The sequence below is a fragment of the Oryctolagus cuniculus genome, chromosome 11 (genome assembly GCF_051225735.1).
Source record: "Oryctolagus cuniculus isolate XC-2025 breed Fujian yellow rabbit chromosome 11, ASM5122573v1, whole genome shotgun sequence".
Lineage (NCBI taxonomy): Eukaryota > Metazoa > Chordata > Mammalia > Lagomorpha > Leporidae > Oryctolagus > Oryctolagus cuniculus.
Genome location: NC_142877.1, coordinates 55516071 through 55539228, shown reverse-complemented (window position 1 = coordinate 55539228; position 23158 = coordinate 55516071). Strand labels below are relative to the sequence as shown.

The 23158-nt window shown below is 61.1% G+C and overlaps 2 protein-coding genes across 2 annotated transcripts; one reads left to right on the top strand and one right to left on the bottom strand.

Annotated features, from left to right (window-relative positions):
• The first annotated feature begins 4227 nt into the window (after nt 1-4227).
• Nucleotides 4228-9725, top strand: LOC138843002 (keratin, type II microfibrillar, component 7C). Its single transcript, XM_008256696.5, has 9 exons — nt 4228-4662; nt 6035-6243; nt 6561-6621; nt 6747-6842; nt 7380-7544; nt 7762-7887; nt 8135-8355; nt 8914-8945; nt 9239-9725. Exons 1-9 carry the CDS (start codon nt 4291-4293, stop codon nt 9424-9426), a joined length of 1470 nt encoding a protein of 489 aa, XP_008254918.3. The 5' UTR covers nt 4228-4290; the 3' UTR covers nt 9427-9725.
• Nucleotides 9726-16151: 6426 nt separating this feature from the next.
• LOC100351237 (keratin, type II cuticular Hb6) lies at nt 16152-22880 on the bottom strand. Its single transcript, XM_002711197.5, has 9 exons — nt 22429-22880; nt 21491-21699; nt 20689-20749; nt 19899-19994; nt 19518-19682; nt 19180-19305; nt 18712-18932; nt 16939-16970; nt 16152-16799 (listed from the first exon to the last, which is right to left on the bottom strand). The coding sequence occupies exons 1-9, from the start codon at nt 22798-22800 to the stop codon at nt 16618-16620; spliced, it is 1464 nt and encodes a 487-aa protein (XP_002711243.1). The 5' UTR covers nt 22801-22880; the 3' UTR covers nt 16152-16617.
• Between the last annotated feature and the right edge of the window lie 278 nt (nt 22881-23158).

Below are 23158 nucleotides of genomic sequence, written 5' to 3'. Positions count from 1 at the left end.
TTATCAGTTGATTATGTTGGGTTTTCTTCCTTTTCTTGTATTCTTTGGTTTCTATTGATTTGACAGGTCAGCAGAGAGAGAGACAGAGAGGTCTGCCGTCTGCCAGCTCACTCCCCAAGTGCTCCCGATGGCTGGGGCTGGGCCAGGGCTCTATCCCAGCCTCCACAGGAGTGCCGGGGACCCAGCCTCTGGCGTTATCACCGCAGCCACCCCTGGTGTGCACTGGCGGGAAGCCGGAGTCGGTGGCTGGAGCCAGGAACTGAGCCCAGGCAGCCTGAGGGATCCGAGCGCCTTACCATTAGGCTAAACACCCCTTCCTTTGTGGGGTCTTCTCTGTGGTGGATCCGTGGTCTGAAGACAACGCCTGTTGTAAGTCTTCTCTTCTGATCCGGAATGCACCTTTCTTCTCTCGGTCAGGAAGGGCCAGCATCTTAGGGCACGGCTCGCCAGTGGGCATCCTCGTCCTGCTTACAAGGCTCACTGGCGAGTGCCTGAAGGTCCTCGTTTAGGGTCGTCCCCTGCCCGGCGTGCAATCCTGCAACTTCCTGTCTCCACAGGTGGCTGGTTTAGGGGGCTGTGTAGCAGGTGGCTGTGGTTTAGGGGGCTGTGTGGCAGGTGGCTGTGGTTTAGGGAGCTGTGTGGCAGGTGGCTGGGTTAGAGAGCTGTGTGGGAGGGAGATGTCCGCAGGTCAGCTGTTGAGCGTGTTCTACAAGCTGTATTTTCTCAGTTCGGTCACAGGTCTTGTTGCTGCATCGTGAGCCCAGCTCCAGGAGGCGAAACTGGAAGTGTCGAGGTGGCAAGAATACTGGCGGCCACAGGCACAGGAGCCCCTGCCTGGGGGAGGAAGCCGGGCGCACACCCAGCCCTGTCCTCGTGCATTCCATGAGCTTCCACCCGTGCACCAGCCCAGCTGGTCTTCACAGAGGCTTGGCGGCCCCGGATTATAATCCCAATTCGACAGATAAAGAACCAAGGCTTGCCGGAGACGGAATGCTGACTCCTAGCTCCTGTGTCGCCACTGGGGGACTGGGGGGCGGGGGGAGGTGGCTCCTCCTCAAAACAGGGCAGCCACATCCAGCCCAGCCACCAACAGGCAAAAACACCCAGGGCCGAGACACTCCCCAGGGCCCAACAACCCCACCTCCAAAAATGTATTTGGAGATCAGTGGGATGTGCCGAACAAGGCATTAACTGGTGTTTGTCACAGGATTATTTACTAAAAATTCATGGGGGAGGGGGTGTTTGACCTGGCAGCCAAGAGGTCTCCGTGTCACACTGGGGTAGCCGGGCTCTGGTCCCTAGCTTCCTGCCAGTGCAGGCTCCGACAGGCAGCAGGTGTGGCTTCAGCGGATGGGACATTGCCACTCTTGGGGGAGATCTCGACTGTGTTCCAAGTTCCCGGCTTCAGCCTGGCGCAGCCCTGGCTGTTGTAGGCATTTGGGGGAGTGAACCAGCAGGCGGAAGCTCTCTCTGCCTCTCTATTAAATCAATTAATGGATGAATAAATAAATAGTTTTTAAAATCCATTAAGACAGGACAGGAGCCGGTGCTGTAGTGTAGCAAGTAAAGCCGCTGCCTGCAGTGCCAGCACCCCATATGGGCACCGGTTCTAGTCCCAGCTGCCCCATTTCCGATCCAGCTCTCTGAGGTGGCCTGGGAAAGCAGTAGAAGATTGCCCAAGGCCTTGGGCCCCTGCACCTGCGTGGGAGACCTGGAAGAAGCTCCTGGCTCCTGCCTTCGGATCGGCTCAGCTCCAGCCATTGCGGCCATTTGGGGAGGGAACCAGCATATGGAAGACCTTTCTCTGTGTCTCTCCCTCTTTTGGTCTGTGGCTCTGCCTCTCAAACAAAATCTTTACAAAAAAAAAAAAAAAAAAAAAAAGGAACAACAACAACAAAAAAAAACCAGAGGCCCATATATACTAAGGCAAGGTGAAATGACATTAGTCAGCATCCCCATAGGTCAGAAGCCAGGCAGGAAACACAGTTAGAAACAGGCCCCGTGCTGGCCACCAGCCCAGGGAGGTAGGCGGGAGTCAGAAGAGCAGGCAACAGGGTGCACAGTCTCCCCCCGGGGCAGACTGTGGGATGGTCCCCACGGCAGGTGGGTGCAGCCCCGGCTCAGTCAGAGCCCTTCGGCCCCTGCTCAGGGCGGGACCAATGGTGGCGGGGAGCAGCCTGGCCTGCTGCCGTCTCTTTGTCAGCTTCCTGTGTGTCTCCCCACTGCCCTTTGTTCTGGGCCAATTAGGGCTTCCTGGGGTGGCCACAGCGCCCTTGTAAAGCTACGGGCTGTTTTCTGTTAACCCAGGCATCCCACTGGCCTGGGACACTGCCCCATGCAAGACCCTGCTGGCCGCGTGCAATCCAGCCCCAGCCCCGGGGTCAGCATGGAGGTTGGGGGGCAGGGAGGTGGCACTTGCTTATCCCTCCCCGGGGGCCCCCGGTGGGTGTGGCTGGCCACTCTGACTGCACATGGAAGGAGGAGTCCTCACTGGCCTGCGGACTGTGGCTTTGTGTCTCTGGGGTCCATTCAGCCATCAACTCAGGTCCTGACAGCTCTCCCAGCCCCAGGATGGGGGAAAGAGGTGGTTACACAGCACCTTGCAGGGCAGGAGCCAACTCCACAGGGAGCCCGCCAGGCGGAGGTAGATGAGCCAGGTCAGGGGACACACAGACAGCTTCCCCTCGGGATCCTGGGCGCCGGCGGCACTGCAGCACGCCGAGAACCTTCCACGCGCTCACCAGTCCAGTGCGGGCAGAGACAAGAGGTGGCTCTTTCTCGGGTGCCCTGCTGACCTCTGAACAGGCCAAGGTTTAGCAGCAAGGGCCAGCCCCCACCCTGAGAGGTGCTCCGGACCCCCAGACGCCACTCAGCCACAGCCAGCCACACCCCCCAAACCACGGGGCCGTGGCATCCCCCCCATACCAGCTCGGGCTTAGACTCTGGGAGAGCCCACGTGCAGGGCAGGATCTGTGGTGGGCGTGGCTCAGCCCCTGATAGAGTCCCACGGCACCCTCATCTGGCCACATCCAGACCCCATACAAAGGATGGCCCCCTCCACGGTCACCCCAAAGCCCTACTCTGGGACACCCCTGACCCACACATCCTAGAGGGAGTGCAGAGGGCAAAAGGTGAGGCCGCGTGGAGGGTTATTTTTAGCAGTGCTGGGCGGTGGCTGGGTCGGGAGCCGCCCATAGGAGTCATCGACCAAGGCAGAGGGTTTTACGGCTCAGGTCCATGGGTTAGGGGGTCCTCCTGGCTTGGTCCCTCTGCCAGCCGTCAAAGCCGTCACCTGCCCTGGCCCAAGGGAATAAGGGGGGGATGAAGGCAACTCAGTAGCTTAAGCAGCCACATGAGCCCCTGTCCCTTGGGGTGCGAGGGGAGGAAGTGATCTCACATGAGGACCCCAGTGTCTGTCCCCCACTCCACCCCCTGAGAGTCTCCTTCCTTCTCCCTGGTGGGCGCAGCCGCACCAAGCCTGTGTCGTGGCTCAGTGGATGAAGCTGCTTCTAGCATCGCCGGCATCCTGCAAGGCTGCTCTGCTTCCAATCCAGCCCCTGCTAAGACACCTGGGGAAGCAGCAGAGGATGGCCCAAGAGCTTGGGTCCCTGCCACCCGCACGGGAGACCCAAATGGAGCTCCTGGCTCCTCAGCAGATGCAAGATCTCTCTCTTTCTCTGTCTCTCCCTCTCTGTCACTCTGCCATTCAAATAAATAAAGCTTTAAAAAAAAAAAAAGCACCCCAGGGCTCGGCGGGGACCTGGCATTGCCTGGTGTGTCCTTAGAGTGGGCTTGGGTCAGTGCTTCCTGAATGGAGGGGTGACTGAATGGACTTAGCCCAATGTCTAACTCAGACCTTCAAGGCAACCCCTCTCCGCCCCCAGCCCAGCTAAGCCCGTGCAGCAAGGGGCTCTGGGAACAGGCTCAGAACAGGTCGCCGGGTGTCAGGGGGTGCCACCTGCTCCGTGCCTTCAGCAGCCCCTCTCATCCCACACCAGTGCCAGCAGGAGGAGCCGCACGACCAGGAAGCTCGTAAAAGGCTTTGAAGATGAAACGGCACCTGTCCGCCAGCGAGTGTGGACGCAGCCACAGTGGAGGCAAGCCGGGGTGGCGCTTAAGTGGCCGGGCTGATGCCAAGCCCATAAAACACAGCTCCTGTCTCTTTGCTGCTCCTTTAACTGTCAGCGGCGCCTGCTGCATAAAAGGGCCCGCCACAGCCCAGAGAGCACAAGCCCTTGGCTCCAGCCTCTGCCGCCCTCTCCACCGTCCAGGCACCTCCTCGCCGTCAGCATGACCTGTGGCTTCGGATTCCGCCCTGCAAACTTCAGCTGCGCCTCGGCCTGCGGGCCCCGGCCCGGCCGCTGCTGCATCACCGCCGCCCCCTACCGCGGCGTCGCCTGCTACCGCGGCCTCAGCGGGGGCTTCGGCAGCCGCAGCCTCTGTGGCGGAGGCTTCCGCGCCGGCTCCTGCGGGCGCAGCTTCGGCTACCGCTCGGGCGGCGTGTGCGGGCCCAGCGCCCCCTGCATCACCACCGTGTCTGTCAACGAGAGCCTCCTGACGCCCCTCAACCTGGAGATCGACCCCAACGCGCAGTGCGTGAAGCACGAGGAGAAGGAGCAGATCAAGTGTCTCAACAGCAAGTTCGCCGCCTTCATCGACAAGGTCGGTGTCCTGGATTGTGCCTTGCCTGAATCCCTACTAATGCTGAGAATTTGCACAGGGTGGGCACTGGTGGGAGCCAGCAGGGGAGCACTTGCCGTGGAAGCCCCCAGGCCAAAGAGAGAGGACCCAGCGACAGAGACAGGCGGTACCAGCGTGGGAATAGAGAAAACTGGAACCTGAGCAGGAGCAGGAAAGAGCCGTCAGTGCTAGCAGTTGGCACTGCCCTAAGAGCAGAGGGCCACGGGGTGGCTGTCCAGTGCCTCTGGGGCCAAATAACGACTTGTGCAGCAACAAGAGGCTCCCTGTGTTAGGCAGGGTTAGTGAGGGTGACCCTGGAGGACTGCCTGGAAGCGGATCCCATGGATGGCACGGAGCTGTTTCTGTCCCACGGGGAGCCTTGGCCACTGAGCAGTGCTGGGTGGTGCAGCAGTGCTGGGTTGTCTGTCTGAGCCACAGTGCCTGGGGCTCAGGATCAGGGGCCACAGAATGGGCTGGGTCCCCATGCCAGTGGCCACTGTGTGTGGCCTGGACTTGACTGAGACCATCTGCAGAGCCAGAGGCCAACTCCAGTCCACAATCGCCTTCCCCCATGCATGGATGAGGGACTGAGGATAGCTTGAGGAAGGGCTTACTAGGCGTCCGGCCAAGTTACTGGACAGATGTCTCTGAGCCGAGAACTGGGCTGGCATCACGGCAGGGAGATGGATGTGCAATGTTCCCTGTGGTTGAGACAGGGAGAGGAGACCCCGTGCAGGACGGAAGCTCAGAAGTAGGAGCCCTCCCGGTGCAGCTGGGAGCTCAGGTGCGCTGGCCTCCCACGCCTCAGCTGCAGGAAGGGGCTGGAACTCAGGCATCGCCCCACCCCAGGCCATTTTGCTGATTGCGCTGTTGTAAGATCTGAGTGATCCGCGCCAACTTCATTTTTCTCCCTTTATGCACTGCCTTTCTCGAAAGATCGCTGGTCGTTTGCACCCTGGCACCACAGCTGGCTTGGTGCAGTGGCGAGGCCAGCGTGGGGGGGCTTTATGAACCAGGGCTGGGTTGATTCACACTGTGACGTGAGCGGCGGTCTCCACAGAGTACACAGGTATCAAATGCTTGGTCCAAGGGCACAGCGCCAATGAGTGGAGCAGCCTGGACTCGGCGAGGTTTGCAACTTCCCGTTTGGTACCCAGCCTTAGAGATCACAGGTCAGCTCTCGGGAAGGGCTTCCAGGTGGTGACCTGGCAAACAACACAACTGGCACGGGCGACGACTCTGAGTCAGAGAGCTAAGGGCTTTCCGGTCCTGGCACTGGGACCCCTCCCACCACCACCACCACTCCCTCCCTGGTTCTGCAAGGAGAGAGACTGAGACTGTGTCTTGGTGACAGGTGCGCTTCCTGGAGCAGCAGAACAAGCTGCTGGAGACCAAGCTGCAGTTCTTCCAGAACCGCAAGTGCTGCGAGAGCAACCTAGAGCCGCTGTTTGAGGGCTACGTCGAGACGCTGCGGCGCGAGGCTGAGTGCGTGGAGGCCGACAGCGGGCGGCTGTCCTCGGAGCTCAACCACGTGCAGGAGGTGCTGGAGGGCTACAAGAAGAAGTGAGTACAGCCAGATCCCAGCTACACACAGGCTCACACACACAGCTCCCAGCTCCCACCCTCCTAGCCGCAGCAACCACACCCACCCCACCGCTGCCCAAGAGCCCGGAGGTAACATGGTAGCAGGTGCTTTGGGTCCCCGTTGTGTTCCAGTCTCTCACACCTGCAGTCTAGCTCCCCTTGGGCCCTGTGCCCATTCTTCCGCAAGCAGGGGGTGGGCAGGAGGGCAGGGCTGGAGCATGGCCGGTCTGTCTGCCAGCTCCACAGCCAGGGTGGACAGCTGGCATACAGGGGCCTGTTTGCCCCATCCACACCAGGTACGAAGAGGAAGTTGCCCTTCGGGCCACAGCAGAGAACGAGTTTGTGGCCCTAAAGAAGGTGAGTGTTTGTGCCTCCCTGCCCCTGGGTGGGGGGGCCACCACTGCCTCCCCTGTGCCCTGCCCACCTGCCATCAGGTCCCCAAGAAGAGTGGGCCTCACAGCCCCTTGTCACTGCCCCCACAGGACGTGGACTGCGCCTACCTGCGCCGCTCAGACCTGGAGGCCAACGTGGAGGCGCTGACGGAGGAGATCGACTTCCTGCGGCAGCTGTACGAGGAGGTGAGGGGCCAACAGCCACGGTGGGCATGGCCACGGGCTGATGGGAGCCCCAGGCGTGGACCAGGCCTGACGTGGGAATCCACGGCAGAGGAATAGACAGTCTGCGTGAGACAGGTGCAGGAGGCGGCGCTCCGGGGCAGCTGTGCGCTAGGGAAGCCTCGGGGGTCTTCTACCCCACCCCCACCCCCGGGCCCGGGATCTTCTCTGGCGGCCAATGGCCCCCTTCATGAGGCTGGGCTGGGAGGATGGAGACAGACCGCAGAGCAGGGCTGAGACCCCAAGGAAGTACCCTCAGCACACTGACCACGGGCCCGAACGATCGCAGAAGCCAGCATCGGAGATGGACCGTGTTTCCTTCTATAAGCTTCGTCCTATTTGTCAAAAATCACACAGGTTCCACTCAAGGCTTTTTCTACTGCAGACACGAGAGGCGGCTCTGCGTGACCCCTGGGGCTCATGGGTATTGGCCGATGAGGGAAAGCCCACCCAGGTAACATGGCTGTCCTTACTTCTCTCCCCCTGCCCTGCCTCCTACAGGAGATCCGCGTGCTGCACGCCCACATCTCTGACACCTCGGTCGTGGTCAAGATGGACAACAGCCGGGACCTGAACATGGACTGCGTTGTGGCCGAGATCAAGGCCCAGTACGACGACATCGCCACCCGCAGCCGGGCTGAGGCTGAGTCCTGGTACCGCAGCAAGGTGAGTGACCCCGGGCACCAAGTGGGAGGGACACGGGGCGTCCCTGGAGAAGGCTGGGGTCGGCCCCCTGAGGGTGGTGAGAACAGGCCGCCCCATGTGGGTGCACAGGCTGAGCACTGTTCAACCCGCGCCATCCCGGTGGTGCTGACCTGAGGGCAGGGCTCGTGGGTGCTGAGCCTCAGAGGCACCTGTGCTCACCCCCACCCCCCCACCCCAGTGCGAGGAGATGAAGGCCACGGTGATCCGGCACGGGGAGACCCTGCGCCGCACCAAGGAGGAGATCAACGAGCTGAACCGCATGATCCAGAGGCTGACGGCCGAGGTGGAGAACGCCAAGTGCCAGGTACGGCCAGCTGTGCCGGGGCCGGAGCGCCGGGGCCCGAGCCCTGTGGGAACCCCAGCACTCGTCCTCCAGCCCATTGGCCAGACTGGAGTCCCTGGTGGTGGTCGCTCAGGGAGACCGGATGAGGATGGCCAGGGGCCCTGTCTGAAGGGTGCTCCCAGCTGGATGGGAGAGCCTGGAGCAGCCCAGGCCAGGGGCAGAGAGGCCCAGGGAGCAGAACCCAGCCTGTTCTCTTGCGGGTCCCCAGAACACCAAGCTGGAGGCGGCCGTGACGCAGTCTGAGCAGCAGGGCGAGGCGGCCCTGAGCGACGCCCGCTGCAAGCTGGCGGGGCTGGAGGAGGCCCTGCAGAAGGCCAAGCAGGACATGGCGTGCCTGCTCAAGGAGTACCAGGAGGTGATGAACTCCAAGCTGGGCCTGGACATCGAGATCGCCACCTACCGCCGCCTGCTGGAGGGCGAGGAGCAGAGGTGGGGGTTCTGCCCAGCCTGGCCTTGAACTCCACTAGCATAGAAATAACACCCCATCCCACCCCACCTCCGCCACCCCTAGGTGTCCCAGCCTCAGTCCCAAGAACTGGCCCCAAGGTAGACTCTTGGTGGATCGGGTCCCTGTCTCAGGGGACTGGGACTTGGGCACATGTTCCGTTTTGCAAGGCCAGAGCCTGCATGAGGTCTGGGGTCCTGCTTGGATGAGCACCTACATATCCTGCCTCTCAGTTCAGAGCATCCTCAAGGTGGCCCACCCTCAACTCTTCCAGGGTCCACATGCCGTCTCTTTGGCTGAGCAAACTCCTATACTAGGCTTTGCCCTTCCTAAAGTGGAGCCTAACCCACATCAGGCATGCCAGATATGGTTGCCCGGGCTGCTCACTGCACAAATGCAGCCAGATGACGGACAAATAGGAGTTGAAACCCAGCTTATCCCCTGCTAAGTACCGTGCCCTGGTGCACAAGGGCACCCAGGGGGCATTTGATGGGCTCGTGTTGACTTCTCTCTCTCCCCTTCCCCCGTGTTTTCTCACTCAGGTTGTGTGAAGGCGTTGGTGCAGTGAATGTCTGTGAGTATGGAGAATCGTAGGGTGGGCACCCATCCCACCTTCAGGACTGGGACCAAAGCTCTTGGCAAATTTCCCCAGGGAGAGCTGGATAAACCAGGCCAAAGGAGAGGGCCAGATGGGGTGGCCATCAGCCCGGCCTCCCAACCCTGTCCTCCGTGGGTGGCAGCTCCCGGGGTGGGGCTACCTGAGATGGGCGGGGGTGCCCTGGGGGCGGGGCTACAGGCGAGGGGAGGGGCAGCCCCGCCCACCCCACCCTCACAATTCTGACTCCTCCCTTCCATGTCCATTCGCAGGTGTCAGCAGCTCCCGGGGCGGGGTCGTGTGCGGGGACCTGTGCGTGTCGGGCTCCCGCCCGGTGACCGGCAGCGTGTGCAGCGCCCCCTGCACCGGCAACGTGGCCGTGAGCACCGGCCTGTGCGCACCTTGCGGCCAGCTCAACACCACCTGCGGAGGGACTTCCTTCTGCCAGGGCAGGTGTTAGGTGGCCGAGAAGAGAGCCAGAGAAGCCCCTTCTGCCTGCCAGCCCTGCCACTACGCCCACCACAGCTGAGCACGCTGTGTGCCTGAGCCTTCCCCTGCTGTGTTCTGAGAATACACCCCCGGCTCACGGCCACCTCTGTCCTGCTGGAGAGGGGCCTGCCACCAGGGAATGCCCCCACCTCGGGCAGCCTCCAGCCCCCTCCCCAGGGAGAGGGGGCTTCCTCCCCCTCTCCCCCGGCAGGAGCTTCCCCCACTTTTCTGGCCTCTGCTCTCCCACTACCCAATAAACTGAAGAACTGGCATGCTGTCCTGTCATATCTTGCTTGCTTGCTTTTTAAATATTTATTTATTCATTTGAAAGGCAGAGCAATAAAGAGAATGGCAGAGAGAGAGAGAGAGAGAGAGAGAGAGAGAGAGGTCTTCCATCTGCTGGTTCACTCCCCAAATGGCTGAAACAGCCAGAGCTGCACCGATCTGAAGCCAGGAGCCAGGAGCTTCTTCTGGGTCTCCCATGCGGGTACAGGGGCCCAAGGATTTGGGCCATCCTCTACTGCTTTCCCAGGCCATAGCAGAGAGCTGGATTGGAAGTGGAGCAGCTGGGACTGGAACCTGGTGCTCTGACATAGGATGCCCGTGTCACAAGCAGTGGCTTAACCCGCTGCACCCCCTGCCCTGCTTCTGCAGAGTGAGCCCATGTGCACCCACTGCTGAAGATACAGCCTGTGCACATGTGTGTGTGTGTGTGTGGTTTTAGCCTCCATCCTGCAGCACTGGGAGTACCCACGGCCACCTACAGGTGGCCGCCCTGTGTCAGGCTGGATCCCACCCCACTGCCCCTAACGCACGCTGCCCACTGAACAAGGTGAGATGAGACCCCTGGCACCGCACCCCACAGGCTCCCCTCATGCACACCCACCTCATCCCCGTCAGCACCAGCAGATTTCTAGGAAGGAAGCCATCACAGGCCACAGGGGGCATGCCTCTCTCTCCCCATTCCCCCCACTCACAATCTGTAGCCCCTCATCAAGGTTAACACCAAGGCGACATGGCGGGCTCCCACCGTCCTGTAAGGGGCAGGGGGAGGATGCTCTCAGCCTCGGCTCAGGAGGTCTGCCCAGCCCCGGGAGGAAGGCGTTCAGAAGTGCTCAGGCCCAGGACCTGGAGGGGTCCTCGTGCGGCTGCCCCCCTCCCCGACCTCTGCAGCCCTGATCTTTCCCACCTGTGGACTGGATCCCCAGGGCCCCCGGCCCTAGAGGCCCCACCCCCCAATTCCCCCTTCAGCTCCCAGCTGCCTCCTCTCCTGCTTGCTTGCTGACCCCCTAGCCTTGAGCTTGTTCTCTCCTACCTTCCAGGCCAGGCTGCCAGCCCCTTCCCAGGTACCCCCCCCAAGGCGGCCCCCCAGGCGGCCCCTCCCAGGAGCCCCTCCCAGGCAGCCCCTCCCAGGCAGCCCCCCCAGGCACCCCCCAGGAACCCCCCAGGAGCCCCCCCAGGCACCCCCCAGGCAGCCCCTCCCAGGAGCCCCCTCCCAGGCACCCCTCTCCCAGGTGGCCCCCTCCTAGGTGGCCCAGCACAAGTGCCTCTCGGGAAGCAGGAGGGCAGGTTCGGGGGCCTCATTCCCCGCTCAGCTCCCCCGCCAGTCCCTGCTCACAGTAGGTCAGTGTCCTCCTCCACTCAAAGCTCTCAGTCGGGCCCGCTGTCCTCAGCACACGCAGCCAGCGCTGTCCCGCCCAGAAGACCTCCCAGCCACTCAGGGAGTCCCCTCCTGTTCCCACCATCAAGACCATAAACACAGGTGCCCCAACCAGAATCCGTGGCCTATCCAAGCATCTCCCTCAAGCTCGGCTGACCTCTGCCCGCATCTTCTCCCACCTCCCCAGCACCTCTCTGGGTTGATTATTATCTTTTTCTGTCTGCTTGAGGGACAGAGAGAGCCCCCATTGGTGCATTCGCTCCCCAAATGTGCCCCAACACCCATGGCTGGGCTGCAGCCAAACCCAGGAGCCAGGCACTCAAACCGGGTCTCCCACATGGGTGGCTGGGACCCAGTAGCTTGAGCCATCATGGCTGCCTCCCGAAGTCTGCACTGGCAGGGAGCTGGAGGCAGAGCTGTGGCATAGTGGGTAAAGCCGCCGCCTACAGTGCTGGCAACCGACATGGGTGCTGGTTCAAGTCCCGGCTGCTCCACTTCCAATCTAGCTCTCTCCTGTGGCCTGGGAAAGTGATAGAAGAAGGCCCAAGTGCTTGGGCCCTTGACCCATGTGGGAGACCCAGAAGAAGCTCCTGGCTCCTGGCTTCAGATCGGCGCAGCTCCAGCTGTCGCAGCCATTTGGGGAGTGAACCTGTGGATGGAAGACCTCTCTCTCTCTCTGTCTCTCTCTGTCTCTGTCTCTCTCTCTCTAATTGTCTCTGCCTCTGCCTCTCTGTAACTTTGCTTTACACATAAATAAATAAATCTTTGGGGAAAAAAATAAAGAAAACCGAACCCAGGCACGCCAACGAGAAACACAGGTGTCTTCCATTCCAGGCTAAACCCTGCTCCCCAAGCAGCCATCCAACTGCCTCTCCCTCCAGCTTCCACCCCCGGCTCTGCCTGGAGCCCTGCTCCCCTCCCCTTTAAGTCCCCAACACACAGCAGCCGGAGGGAGTCGCTCCCAACACAGACCTGGCCTTTCAGTGGCTCACCCGTGGCTTCCCGATGAAGTCTAGCCTCATAAACATAGCACCTACTCCTACACACCCAGCTCAGGCTGACCTCCCCCTGCCCCTCCACACTACCCCTGCCCCTCGCCTGTCTCCCCTGCACAGGCTCAGATGCTCTGAGCGTCCATCAAATCAGAGGCGGGACCAGGGCCCTCCAAGGCCACTTTTGATTCTGAGTTGTGCTCTGGGATTTTAACGCTGCCTTCCTAAGGTCTTAAGGAGGCTATCGCAGCCTTGGGCTGTTACCACGGAGCCACCTAGGGGAGGCCAGGTGGGCTCCAAGCTTCCTTCCATCCTACCACGAGCTCGAGGAGCTGGGCAAGACTGCTATTGCAAACCCACCACCTGTTAACGCCTCTGCCCTGCACCCCTGCACACCACCTGTCCTTCAGGGAGAGGGCCAGGCCAGCTGCTAAGAGCCCTGGGCCCTGGTGCTGGGAGGGAGGTGTGTGCTCCAGATGGCTGGAAAGAGAGAGTGGACACTGGGGGTTCCCACCAGGCTGGAGGGGGGCGGGGAGGGGGAGAGGATGGGGGACTCTCCACTGCCCTCTAAGGCCTAAAGCAAGCACCCAGTTTCTGCTCTGCTGCCCTCTCCTACCCCACCCCATAAGAGCTTTCTGGATCCAGGCACATCTCTCACTCCTACTCCCTCCCAGGGACTTTCCTCACCATCTCCACTAACAAAGTCCTCCAACCTGCACCACCAGCCGAACCCCCCCACCCCTACCCTGCTCTGGAAGCCACCTACTGGCAGCCAATGAATGGGAGCTATCCATCTTGGACCCCTGGACCACCCAGCTGTCATAACGACAGGGCCCAGCATCTCAGACCCCACACCGTTTGTATATCCAATTAGGGGACCACCCCCTTCCTTATACAACGAGGCGAGAGGTGGGAGAGAGCAGTCCCTCCAGCACAGAGCCCACTCAGGTATAGCTCACTCTTGCCTTTTCTCTTTCCACCACGGGTCAGCCCCCAAGAGAGCCGCTGTCACCCACAGACTGGTCTCTGCAGACTGGTCTCAGATGGACCTCTCCCAAGCCGGCTCAGAGGTATCATTTCCTATTATTCTCTCTGCTTATTTTTTAAAGATTTATTTATTTATTTGAAAGTCAGAGTTACACAGAGAGAGAAGAGACAGAGAGAGAAAGAGAGAAGTCTTCCATCTGCTGGTTCACTCCCCAATTGGCCGCAATGGCTGGAGCTGGGCTGATCCAAAGCCAGGAGCTTCTTTCGGGTCTCCCACATGGGTGCAGGGGCCCAAGCACTTTGGCCGTCTTCTACTGCTCTCCCAGGCTGTAGCAGAGAGCTGGATCAGGAGTGGAGCAGCCGAGTCTCGAACTGGCGCCCATATGGGATGCCGGCACTTCAGGTCAGGGCATTAACCTGCTGTGCCCTTCTGCCTCGTTTTATGAACAGCTCTTCTGGGCCACTAGTACTGGGGGGTATTTCTCTGTGTGGGACGGTCCCTACAGGCTCATGAAAGTGTGTATATTCCCTCACTGTTAAATAAATCCTGCTCCTATTTGCACGCAATGTGAGTCTCTACTTAGTGGACACAAGAACCTGGATGAAAGATTGATGTAAGCAATGCCCCATCAGCCCTGCTGTGGCTCCTGCTACACAGAAGCTAGGAATAGTATAGTGCTACAAGATTGCAGCCACAGTAACAGCAGGTACTTTCGAGTACCTGCTATGGACCCAGACTTTGATGTGCTTTGTCTCGTTCAGTCCCTCCCATGGCAGCCATCTTCAGAAATGGCTCAGCAATCTCCCTGGACCCCGACTCTGTCCGCCTCCCTTCCTCAGATCAAAGATGCAGCCCATTTACCCTCCCTCTGAATCTGGGCTGGTCTAAGGCTTGCCTTCATGCACGCACACACGCACACACGCACACTAACTGCTCTGAGCAGTAGAATGGTGGGGAAGGCAGTATGGGTTTGGGTAGCTTACTCTTTATTCCAGGTTCTTGCTCCCAAAGAGATAAGGACTCCAAGTGGAGGTGTAAATACAGTGCCCATGTGAGGGCAGGATTTCTTTAAAAGGGAGAGAGAGGGAACACCCTTTCTTGTGCGGGAGCATAGCCAAGAGAGGTCTATAAAGAGAGGGGGAGGGGGAGGGGGAGGGGGTGGTGGGAGAAGGCACGAGAAGGATCCCCGAGCTTGGTTGAGAGTGGAAAGGGGCCCCTCCCACATTATCAGTCTCTGATGAGATGGGAGGGGGCGGTGCCTTCATTGAGTATACAAATGGGGTGGGGTTGCAGGCTTTCTGGGATTTTTCGTGGTGCCTCCGTGAGGACTTGAACTTCCACATGGCTATCTTCATCATTGCATCTCCTCCTTCCTGGGCCCGAAGGAGACGCAGGTGCATCCTGGGAAGGTGGGACTTACAGGGGACTGGTGGGATTGCAATGCAGGGCTGGCAGAAACTCCACCTCACCCATTCCTACCCGCCTAGCTCCCTGGCATCTGAAGGGGCATGCTGGGGCTTCTACGTTCAGACTACCAGAGAATGGGCAGTCCATCAAGGAGAACAGAGGCTCCTGGCCATCACCCCAGCTGAGCTGCCAGCCACAGCTATAAAGTTATACATCCAGCCATCCCAGCACCCCACATGACACAAGAGTGACCCAGCGACCATTTCCACAGCTCCTGCAACCTTCAGTCTCCACTCCTTCCTCCCAGCCCTTCACCCTTCCAACTCCCTGTGTTCACAAGCAACTCCTTGCATGAAATTTTCTCCATTCAAGTTGTCAACTTCGCAGTGAACCCTGCCAGTCTCACCCCAGCCACCAGACCCAGCTGAGTTCCCAGGGTGGCAGAGACCTCTCTGGACCTGCCAGGCATCCCAGCACCCTCACAACAGCAGGTAGCGCAGGAGCACCCAGGAAGCCAGCAGAAACCTGAGAAATGACCGCGTGCTCTCCTCCCTTTGGTGTGGCTTGCTGTGTGCAGTAACAGCAGCCTGCGCCCCGGCAGGCACCATCACCCCATTTCACACGGGAAGATGCTAGCCCGCAGGGAGGGGGGGGTGACGCGCCCACAACTCCGGGACCAGTAGGAGGCTGAGCCAGCATCCAAACAGGAAGCATTTTCAGGCACACCCTCACACTCAGGGGCCTGGAGGGGACAGCTGGGAACTCCAAGGACTGGCTATCCTCCCTCCTTCCACAGTCAAGAAAATTCAACTCCCAGGGTAGAGCAGTCTGCCTAAAGTGCCCCAAGCTGGCGGTAGATGGCAGTCAGAAGCCCACTCCTCCTGGCTCCCAGCCCAGCGCCCTTCCTCTCCCCCGCTCTGCCTCTCTCCCAGCCCTTCCATTCTCACCTGCCCGTGACCCCTCCAGGAATGCCCTTGGCAGTGGGAGAGGGATGGTCTGATTGGGAACCCCTGGCAGGGAGGACCCCTGGCACCATCTTATGGTTGTGGCAATGGCAGGTAGGGGGTTCAGGAGGGAGGCATCCAGCAGGCCACCAAATGCCCAGGACAGCCCCACAACCCAGAATGCCTCTGCCCACACGTCAATGGTGCTGAAGTCGAAAATCCTCAGTGCAGAGGAAGACACGGTCTCGAGAGATCCTTCCCTCTCTCTGTCTTCCCCGTGTACCCCAAGACCAAGACCCCAGGACTGAAATATGGGGCAGGGGGCAGGGGCAGGGCAGCGCTGTGGCATCGGGGATTAAGCTGCTGCCTGCATGCCAGCATCCCATATGGGCGCCAGTTCGAGTCCCGGCTGCTCTACTTGGAAGATGGCCCAAGGGTTTGGGACCCTGCCCCAATGTGGGGACCCAGAAGAAGCTCCTGGCTCCTGGCTTCTGCTTGGCCCAGCACCAGCAGCTGCAGCCATCTGGGGAGTGAACCAGCAGATGGAAAATCCTCTCTCTCTCTCTCTCTCTCTGATTCTGCCTTTTAAATACATACATAAATTTTTAAAAAGAAGAAAAAGAAAATGAAGGAGCGGAGGAAGGGGTCCTGCGGAGCCCCCTTTCCCAGGAGGGTCCCAATTTTCAAGAGTCGGAGGCACCAGCTTGGATTCGCTAGCATTGGTTTATTGGAAACAGAGTGAGACAGAGTGAAGCGCGCGAGCAGTTGAGCCATTGGCCTTTCAGAAGCTTCTGCAGACAGCCCTGGAGGAGGGAGCGCGCCCCCCTCCCCCACCGCCGCCACCCTCGCCGAGCTACAGGGACACCGGCAGCAGCGCGCAGCCCGCACCTCCCCGCCGCGGGCAGAAGCTCCAGGACACGCGGGCCAGGAGATGCCAGGGCCCGCACGGCTCCTCCAAGCTTGGGGCGTGGCGTCGGACTGGACCAATGAATCGCGCGAAAAACAGAAGGCGGGAGAGAAGGGTGAGATCTTGGGACAGCAAACCGACTACCGGGAAAGGCGAGGAAAGACAGCGAGGCGCCGCCCCACGGCTCCCTGGCGAGGCGGACGGCGCGTTCTGGGTGCATGAGGTCCTGGCCAGGCGGAGGCGACTCGGGGACGCTGCAGCCCCCTAGCACTTCTTACAGACGCTGCCACAGGTGCTGACGGCAGCGCAGGGGGCGCAGGCGTTGGGGGTCCCCACCACCACGTTGCCGCTGCAGGGGGCGCTACAGACGCGCGTGTTGACAGCAGGGGCAGTACCGGTGGCGCAGAGATCGCCACAGACGACGCCACCGCGGGAGCTGCTGACGCCTGCGTAGGGGGAGAGAAGAGGCGGGGGACACGTCAGGCACCGCCCCAGCCCCTCACCTGCTTTGCAGCGAACCCAGGGCCCCTCCCCCAAAGGCTCTCGGACCACCCGCGCCGGGCCAGGATGGCTCCGGGTACTTACAGACATTCACGGAGCCGACACCCTCGCAGAGCCTGCGGAGAGAGCAAAGCGCAGAGGTCAGCGCGCTGGGAAGCCAGCGCCCTGCGCGGCCTCTGTGCAGAGGCCGGGGTGGGGGTGGGGGGCGATGAGGGGAAGAAACGAGCCAGGGCAGCCCAACTCTTGTGGGTTCTGGAGACCGAAACCGGCGCCCGCGCTTCCTAGCTGAACCTGCCTCCAAATCTCCCCTTTAGAGGGGTTGCGAGGTCGCCAGCAAACCATCCAGGCACAGCGGTAGACATTTGCTTCGGCCCTTGAGACAACACCAGAGTTCTGGGCTTCCCTACCCATCCCGGCTCCTGACTTCACTCGCTGGGAGTCAGCAGGGAGACGACAGAAGGCACTGGGCCCCTGCCACCCACGTGGGAGCCCTGCATGGGGCTCCCAGCTCTGGGTTTGGACCCCGGGCTTTATGGGCATTGGGGGACTGAACCAGCCACTGAGGGAGTGAGTGCCCCCCTTTCTCTCTCTCTCCCCTCCCCCTCAAATAAGAGGAGGGGGCTGTAGAGTGCCCTTGCTGGCACCTATTGAACACCAACAAACAATTGGCTGCTGCTCTTTCTGACTTCTGATCGGATTTTGTAGCACAGGCAAGGGAAGCAGATTGGACTTCCTCAATCCGCTCTGATGATGTCATTAGCAGTGGCCAAGAGGGGCAGCCCCCATCAGCCCTCAGCCCACCATCAGAGCCGCCCCGAGAGCCTGGTCTCCTAGCTAACCCAGACCGAGGTTGCCAAGTCCACACCTTGTGGGGGGAAGAAGCCACTCCCTTTCCAGTGCCACCTCCACCTGTCTCTCCCACTCCCAAACTCAAGCTTGAAACACTGTGCTCCCAGCATCCTCCACTAACAAAACGCATCAGATCAGTGCCTGGGGGTTTCACGGTGCAATTACTGGGGTTCCGTGGGAGTCTCGCCAGGGAGTCACGTGACTTCCCAGAACCAACCCTGTGCCCCCCCCCCACCGTGCCCCTACTCCACAGGGCGCTCCCCTCCACTTCTGACCCCTCCAGGGCAAAAGACTGCACAGAACAGGGTGTGATCAGTGCACCAGCAAGGGGAAATCAACCAAAGACAGAGAATAAGAGAACATGCTGAGGATGGGGACCTTACAGGACCTGAGCTGTGTGGCCGCCCTCCAGCCATAGGAAGGCCTTGAAGGGTCAGTGCTTCTCCAAACCCCATCTCCCAAGCAGGCAAAATAAATAAATAAATAAATAAATAACCCAAAGCCTGGAAACCAGGCACACCTGCCACAAAGGACAAGTCCCGCTCTTTGTCTAACTCGGTCCCGCCTGCTGCAATGGAGACCACTTTGAGGTATCCATGGGAATTACAATAGACAAGAGTGAGTCCATGGCCTTTCACTGGGGAGCTGTCCTTATGGGTCAGGGGTGGGCTACGGAAGGGGGCTGGAAGCAGAGTGGCAACGCCAGGAGAGCTGGGAGGGAAGAGGTGCTGACCAAGAAAGGCCCTCAAGCTGGATTTCTCAGGGGCAGAGACATCTGCTGCAAACTCATGGCTCAGAGCCAAATGTGTAAGAGCTTCGGGATTCTACGGCAGTGCCTGGGCGTGCATGAGAGACTGACACAGTAAGAGACAATGCACAGGACTTCGCAAATTACCTGGCCAGTGGCAGCAGGGGGAGATGTTGAAACGGAGGCGGGTGATGCCAGCAGTGTGAGGGGTGCTCAGAGCCCAGGCATAGCTGGGAAAGGAAAAGGCCTAGGGGACCCACCTCTGCTCCTCGCCCTCCAGCAGGCGGCGGTAGGTGGCGATCTCGATGTCCAGGCCCAGCTTGGAGTTCATCACCTCCTGGTACTCCTTGAGCAGGCACGCCATGTCCTGTTTGGCCTTCTGCAGGGCCTCCTCCAGCCCCGCCAGCTTGCAGCGGGCGTCGCTCAGGGCCGCCTCGCCCTGCTGCTCAGACTGCGTCACGGCCGCCTCCAGCTTGGTGTTCTGGGGACCCGCAAGAGAACAGGCTGGGTTCTGCTCCCTGGGCCTCTCTGCCCCTGGCCTGGGCTGCTCCAGGCTCTCCCACCCAGCTGGGAGCATCTCCCCGACAAGGCCCCTGGCCATCCTCACCCGGTCTCCCTGAGCGACCACCACCAGGGACTCCAGTCTGGCCAATGGGCTGGAGGGCGAGTGCTGGGGTTCCCACAGGGCTCGGGCCCCGTCGCTCCGGCCCCGGCACAGCTGGCCGTACCTGGCACTTGGCGTTCTCCACCTCGGCCGTCAGCCTCTGGATCATGCGGTTCAGCTCGTTGATCTCCTCTTTGGTGCGGCGCAGGGTCTCCCCGTGCCGGATCACCGTGGCCTTCATCTCCTCGCACTGGGGTGAGGGGGGTGAGCACAGGTGCCTCTGAGGCTCAGCACCCACGAGCCCTGCCCTCAGGTCAGCACCACCGGGATGGCGCGGGTTGAACAGTGCTCAGCCTGTGCACCCACACGGGGCGGCCTGTTCTCACCACCCTCAGGGGGCCGACCCCAGCCTTCTCCAGGGACGCCCCGTGTCCCTCCCACTTGGTGCCCCCGGTGGCTCACCTTGCTGCGGTACCAGGACTCAGCCTCAGCCCGACTGCGGGTGGCGATGTCGTCGTACTGAGCCTTGATCTCGGCAATGACGCAGTCCATGTTCAGGTCCCGGCTGTTGTCCATCTTGACCACGACCGAGGTGTCAGAGATGTGGGCGTGCAGCACGCGGATCTCCTGCAGGAGAGCGGAGGGGAGGTAGACACTGGTTCATGTCCCAGCCCCACTCCCCACGGTGTGTGCCCAACACCCCTGACCCAGGCCCATCTATCACACTCACACACGGCCTCCAGGACAGAGCCCCACCCAAACCCTTGGCCAGCGCACCAGCACCCAGACCCAGCTTCTCCCTCTGGGGGCCCTGCCTCTCCCTGCGTGGCCCAGGACCCTCACCTCCTCGTACAGCTGCCGCAGGAAGTCGATCTCCTCCGTCAGCGCCTCCACATTGGCCTCCAGGTCTGAGCGGCGCAGGTAGGCACAGTCCACGTCCTGAAAGGTGGGCGTGGCTCAGAGCAGAGGCCCCGCTGACCACACCCAGGCTCTCCCTCCTCACCCATGGTGCACTGTAGGTAGAACGGGCTCCCCAGGGTCCCTGTCCCCAAACCATCTCCTCACCTTCTGCCCCTCTCCGGGACAGCCCTGAAGCCTCCTCCACTTCCAAGCACAAATCCCACAGGGAACGGGAGATGGCTCCCAGCCGGTCACCCCTCCGCGAGACCCCGTGCCCCACCTCTCCTTTCCACCCTCACCTCACCAGGAAGCCTGCCTGATCCATGCCCACCCAGCTCTGCCACCCCAACCGCTCCACCCCCACAGTCCCCCAGGAGGACACCTGGCCGCTCCTGGTTCTGCTCCAGCCTCCGCTAGACCCTGGACCCTGGCCCCACCTCGTGGTCAGACTCTCAGAAGGCCAGGCAGACTGCAGAGCAGAGGGAGATGGCCAGAGGCCAATGCAGCCATCCCCCTGCCCCAGGGCCAGTGACAATGGGTAATCCCCGGCCATGGCCCTTGGTCAAAGCCAAGGATGCCCCAGGCAAAGTCTTTCTTTCCCTCACACATTGATCACCCACCCTGGTGTAGACTGGGCAGTGCTCCCTGCTGAGGCTGAGCCCCCTGGTCTCCCCAGGAAGAGCCCGTCATGCTGAGCCCCTCGTGTCTCTGCCCCTGCCCCCAGGTTCCTCACCTTCTTCAGGGCCACAAACTCATTCTCAGCTGTGGCTCTCAGGGAAACTTCCTCCTCGTACCTGAGACACAGAGGAGAGGGGTCAGAGAGGGGTGGGTCTCCCAGATCCCCGCCAGCTCAGACAGGTGGGGACACACGAGGTCCCCTCCCGGGCAGGGTTCCAAATGGCCCTGCTGAGTCCCTGGGGTTGGATGAGAGGTGAATGAAACTCTTCCTTCACTTGGAATGAGGCTTGGACAGCACAGTCCCCTGTGTGTCCCAGTCCTGACTCAGAGCTGCTCTGCAGTTGTGATGGCTCTGCTCAGCCTCTATGCAGCAGGGACACAAGGCCGCTCACACACAGCCAGCCCCCACCTGCGCAGCTGAGTGTCAGCCGTAGCTCAGGTCTAGTTTCCTCACAGTCCCTGAGGCCCTCAGGACGCACAGCCCAGACAAGGAGACAGCAGACCACAGGTCCAAGTGACTCTGGACTGGCATTAGTTCAGCTCCTACAGGTGTCCAGACTCAGAGGGCACAGTGAGAATTCAGGAGCATGGCAGGGCTGCTCCCCGGAACATTGGGGGCGTGGCGGCTGGGTGACTGTGCCCAGGGACAGACGGCCAGCATGAGGAGAGCTACTCTGGGGATGACAGTGCTAGCCTGAGGGAGCAATCCAGGCAGAAATTCCACAATCAGACCCATCCTGACCCCACCTGTGCACCTGGAGGTCATGGCTGCTCTGTCTCCCTTCTCCTTGCTGCCCGATCCAATGTGCTATCCCGGAGCCCCTCTCTGGCCCAGATGTCACCCCTGCTGCACTCACTTCTTCTTGTAGCCCTCCAGCACCTCCTGCACGTGGTTGAGCTCCGACGACAGCCGCCCGCTGTCGGCCTCCACGCACTCGGCCTCGCGCCGCAGCGTCTCGATGTAGCCCTCAAACAGCGGCTCCAGGTTGCTCTCGCAGCACTTGCGGTTCTGGAAGAACTGCAGCTTGGTCTCCAGCAGCTTGTTCTGCTGCTCCAGGAAGCGCACCTGCGAGGGGGCGGGGAGGAGGTGTCAGGTGGCTCCTGGTAGCTGAGAGCCAGCACCCAGAGCTGACTGCTGTGAGCTGAGCGCCCAGACCTGGAGCTCCGCAGAGCCGGGGCAGAGGTGGCTGTGGGGGCCCCCGGCACCTCTGTGCTTCCTCATCCAGGTCCACGGCAGGGGTTCCCAGCTGAGGCAGGGAACAAGGTGCTGGCCCCCCCATAGGAGAGCTGAGGTGTCCCAGCAGGTGGTCCAGGTGCCACCACCTGGGCCAGCCCCCTCCTCTGCAGCCAGCTGAGAGAGGAGCCATCCCGGCAATGCACCAGATGCACAGGGCAGCACGGGGTTCCTGAGGTGAGGTGCAGGGTGCCGTGGCTCCGCCCTACAGAGGCGAGCTCAGCTAGCCTGGCCCCTTCACCCCACTCCTCCTGTCTCAGTGCTCCCCAGCCTGGAACACAGAAGGACACAGGCCCCAGGCTCTCTGGGCTCTGCATGGCGGTTGTATCCCTCCGCCCTCCTGCGGACTGGCCACATGCTTCCTCCAGAGGCTCCTCCTCTCGGAACCATCAGCGGAGCTTTCTGGGCCTTTAGTGCTGGGCCTGCCTGTCTGCGAGCCTCTTCCATCAGACTGGAATCTCAGGAAGCCAGAGATCTTTCTGCCTGTGACTCCTGTCGGTCCCCAGTGCTGGTCGTGCCCAGGGCTGGGGATTCAGGCAGGGCGCGATCCAGGACACCGACCTTGTCAATGAAGGCAGCGAACTTGCTGTTGAGACACTTGATCTGCTCCTTCTCCTCGTGCTTCACGCACTGAGCATTGGGGTCGATCTCCAGGTTGAGGGGCGTCAGGAGGCTCTCGTTGACAGACACGGTGGTGATGCAGGGGGCGCTGGGCCCGCACACGCCGCCCGAGCGGTAGCCGAAGCTGCGCCCGCAGGAGCCAGCGCGGAAGCCTCCGCCACAGAGGCTGCGGCTGCCGAAGCCCCCGCTGAGGCCGCGGTAGCAGGCGACGCCGCGGTAGGGGGCGGCGGTGATGCAGCAGCGGCCGGGCCGGGGCCCGCAGGCCGAGGCGCAGCTGAAGGCGCGGCCGGCACAGTAAGATCCGCAAGTCATGGTGTTGGGGGCGGGCGGGAAGGAGACTGTGGCTGGAGACGTCCAAGCGGAGGGCTCAGTGGACGCGGGGTCAGTTGTTTACTTTTCTGACCTCTGCAGGCCTTTTATATCCCTGGGAGCCTGCTTGGCACCACGTGCTGAGCTGCAATTAGCTCTTTATAGGCTTGGGTTGTTTAGCTGCTCTCTTAATATGCTTAATTGGTGCCCAAATGCGGCTTTGTGTTTATGGTCCTTGCCCTAAACTGCACAATTTTCTTCTTCAAAGAGCCAGCTCACTGTCCCCGCACCCACCTCACCCTCTGGAGTAGGACCGGAGGCACTGAGAGATTGGGGAAGGGGGTGGGCAGTGATCCAGATG

Coding starts and splice junctions, on each gene's coding strand:
- LOC138843002 (XM_008256696.5), top strand. CDS start 4,291: ATGACCTGTGGCTTCGGATTCCGCCCTGCAAACTTCAGCTGCGCCTCG. Junction 6,244..6,560: donor CTGGAGGGCTACAAGAAGAA/GTGAGTACAGCC, acceptor CATCCACACCAG/GTACGAAGAGGAAGTTGCCC. Junction 6,843..7,379: donor TGCGGCAGCTGTACGAGGAG/GTGAGGGGCCAA, acceptor TGCCTCCTACAG/GAGATCCGCGTGCTGCACGC.
- LOC100351237 (XM_002711197.5), bottom strand. CDS start 22,800: ATGACTTGCGGATCTTACTGTGCCGGCCGCGCCTTCAGCTGCGCCTCG. Junction 19,683..19,898: donor TGCGGCAGCTGTACGAGGAG/GTGAGGGTCCTG, acceptor GCTCTCCTGCAG/GAGATCCGCGTGCTGCACGC. Junction 19,306..19,517: donor AGTCCTGGTACCGCAGCAAG/GTGAGCCACCGG, acceptor CCCTCACCCCAG/TGCGAGGAGATGAAGGCCAC.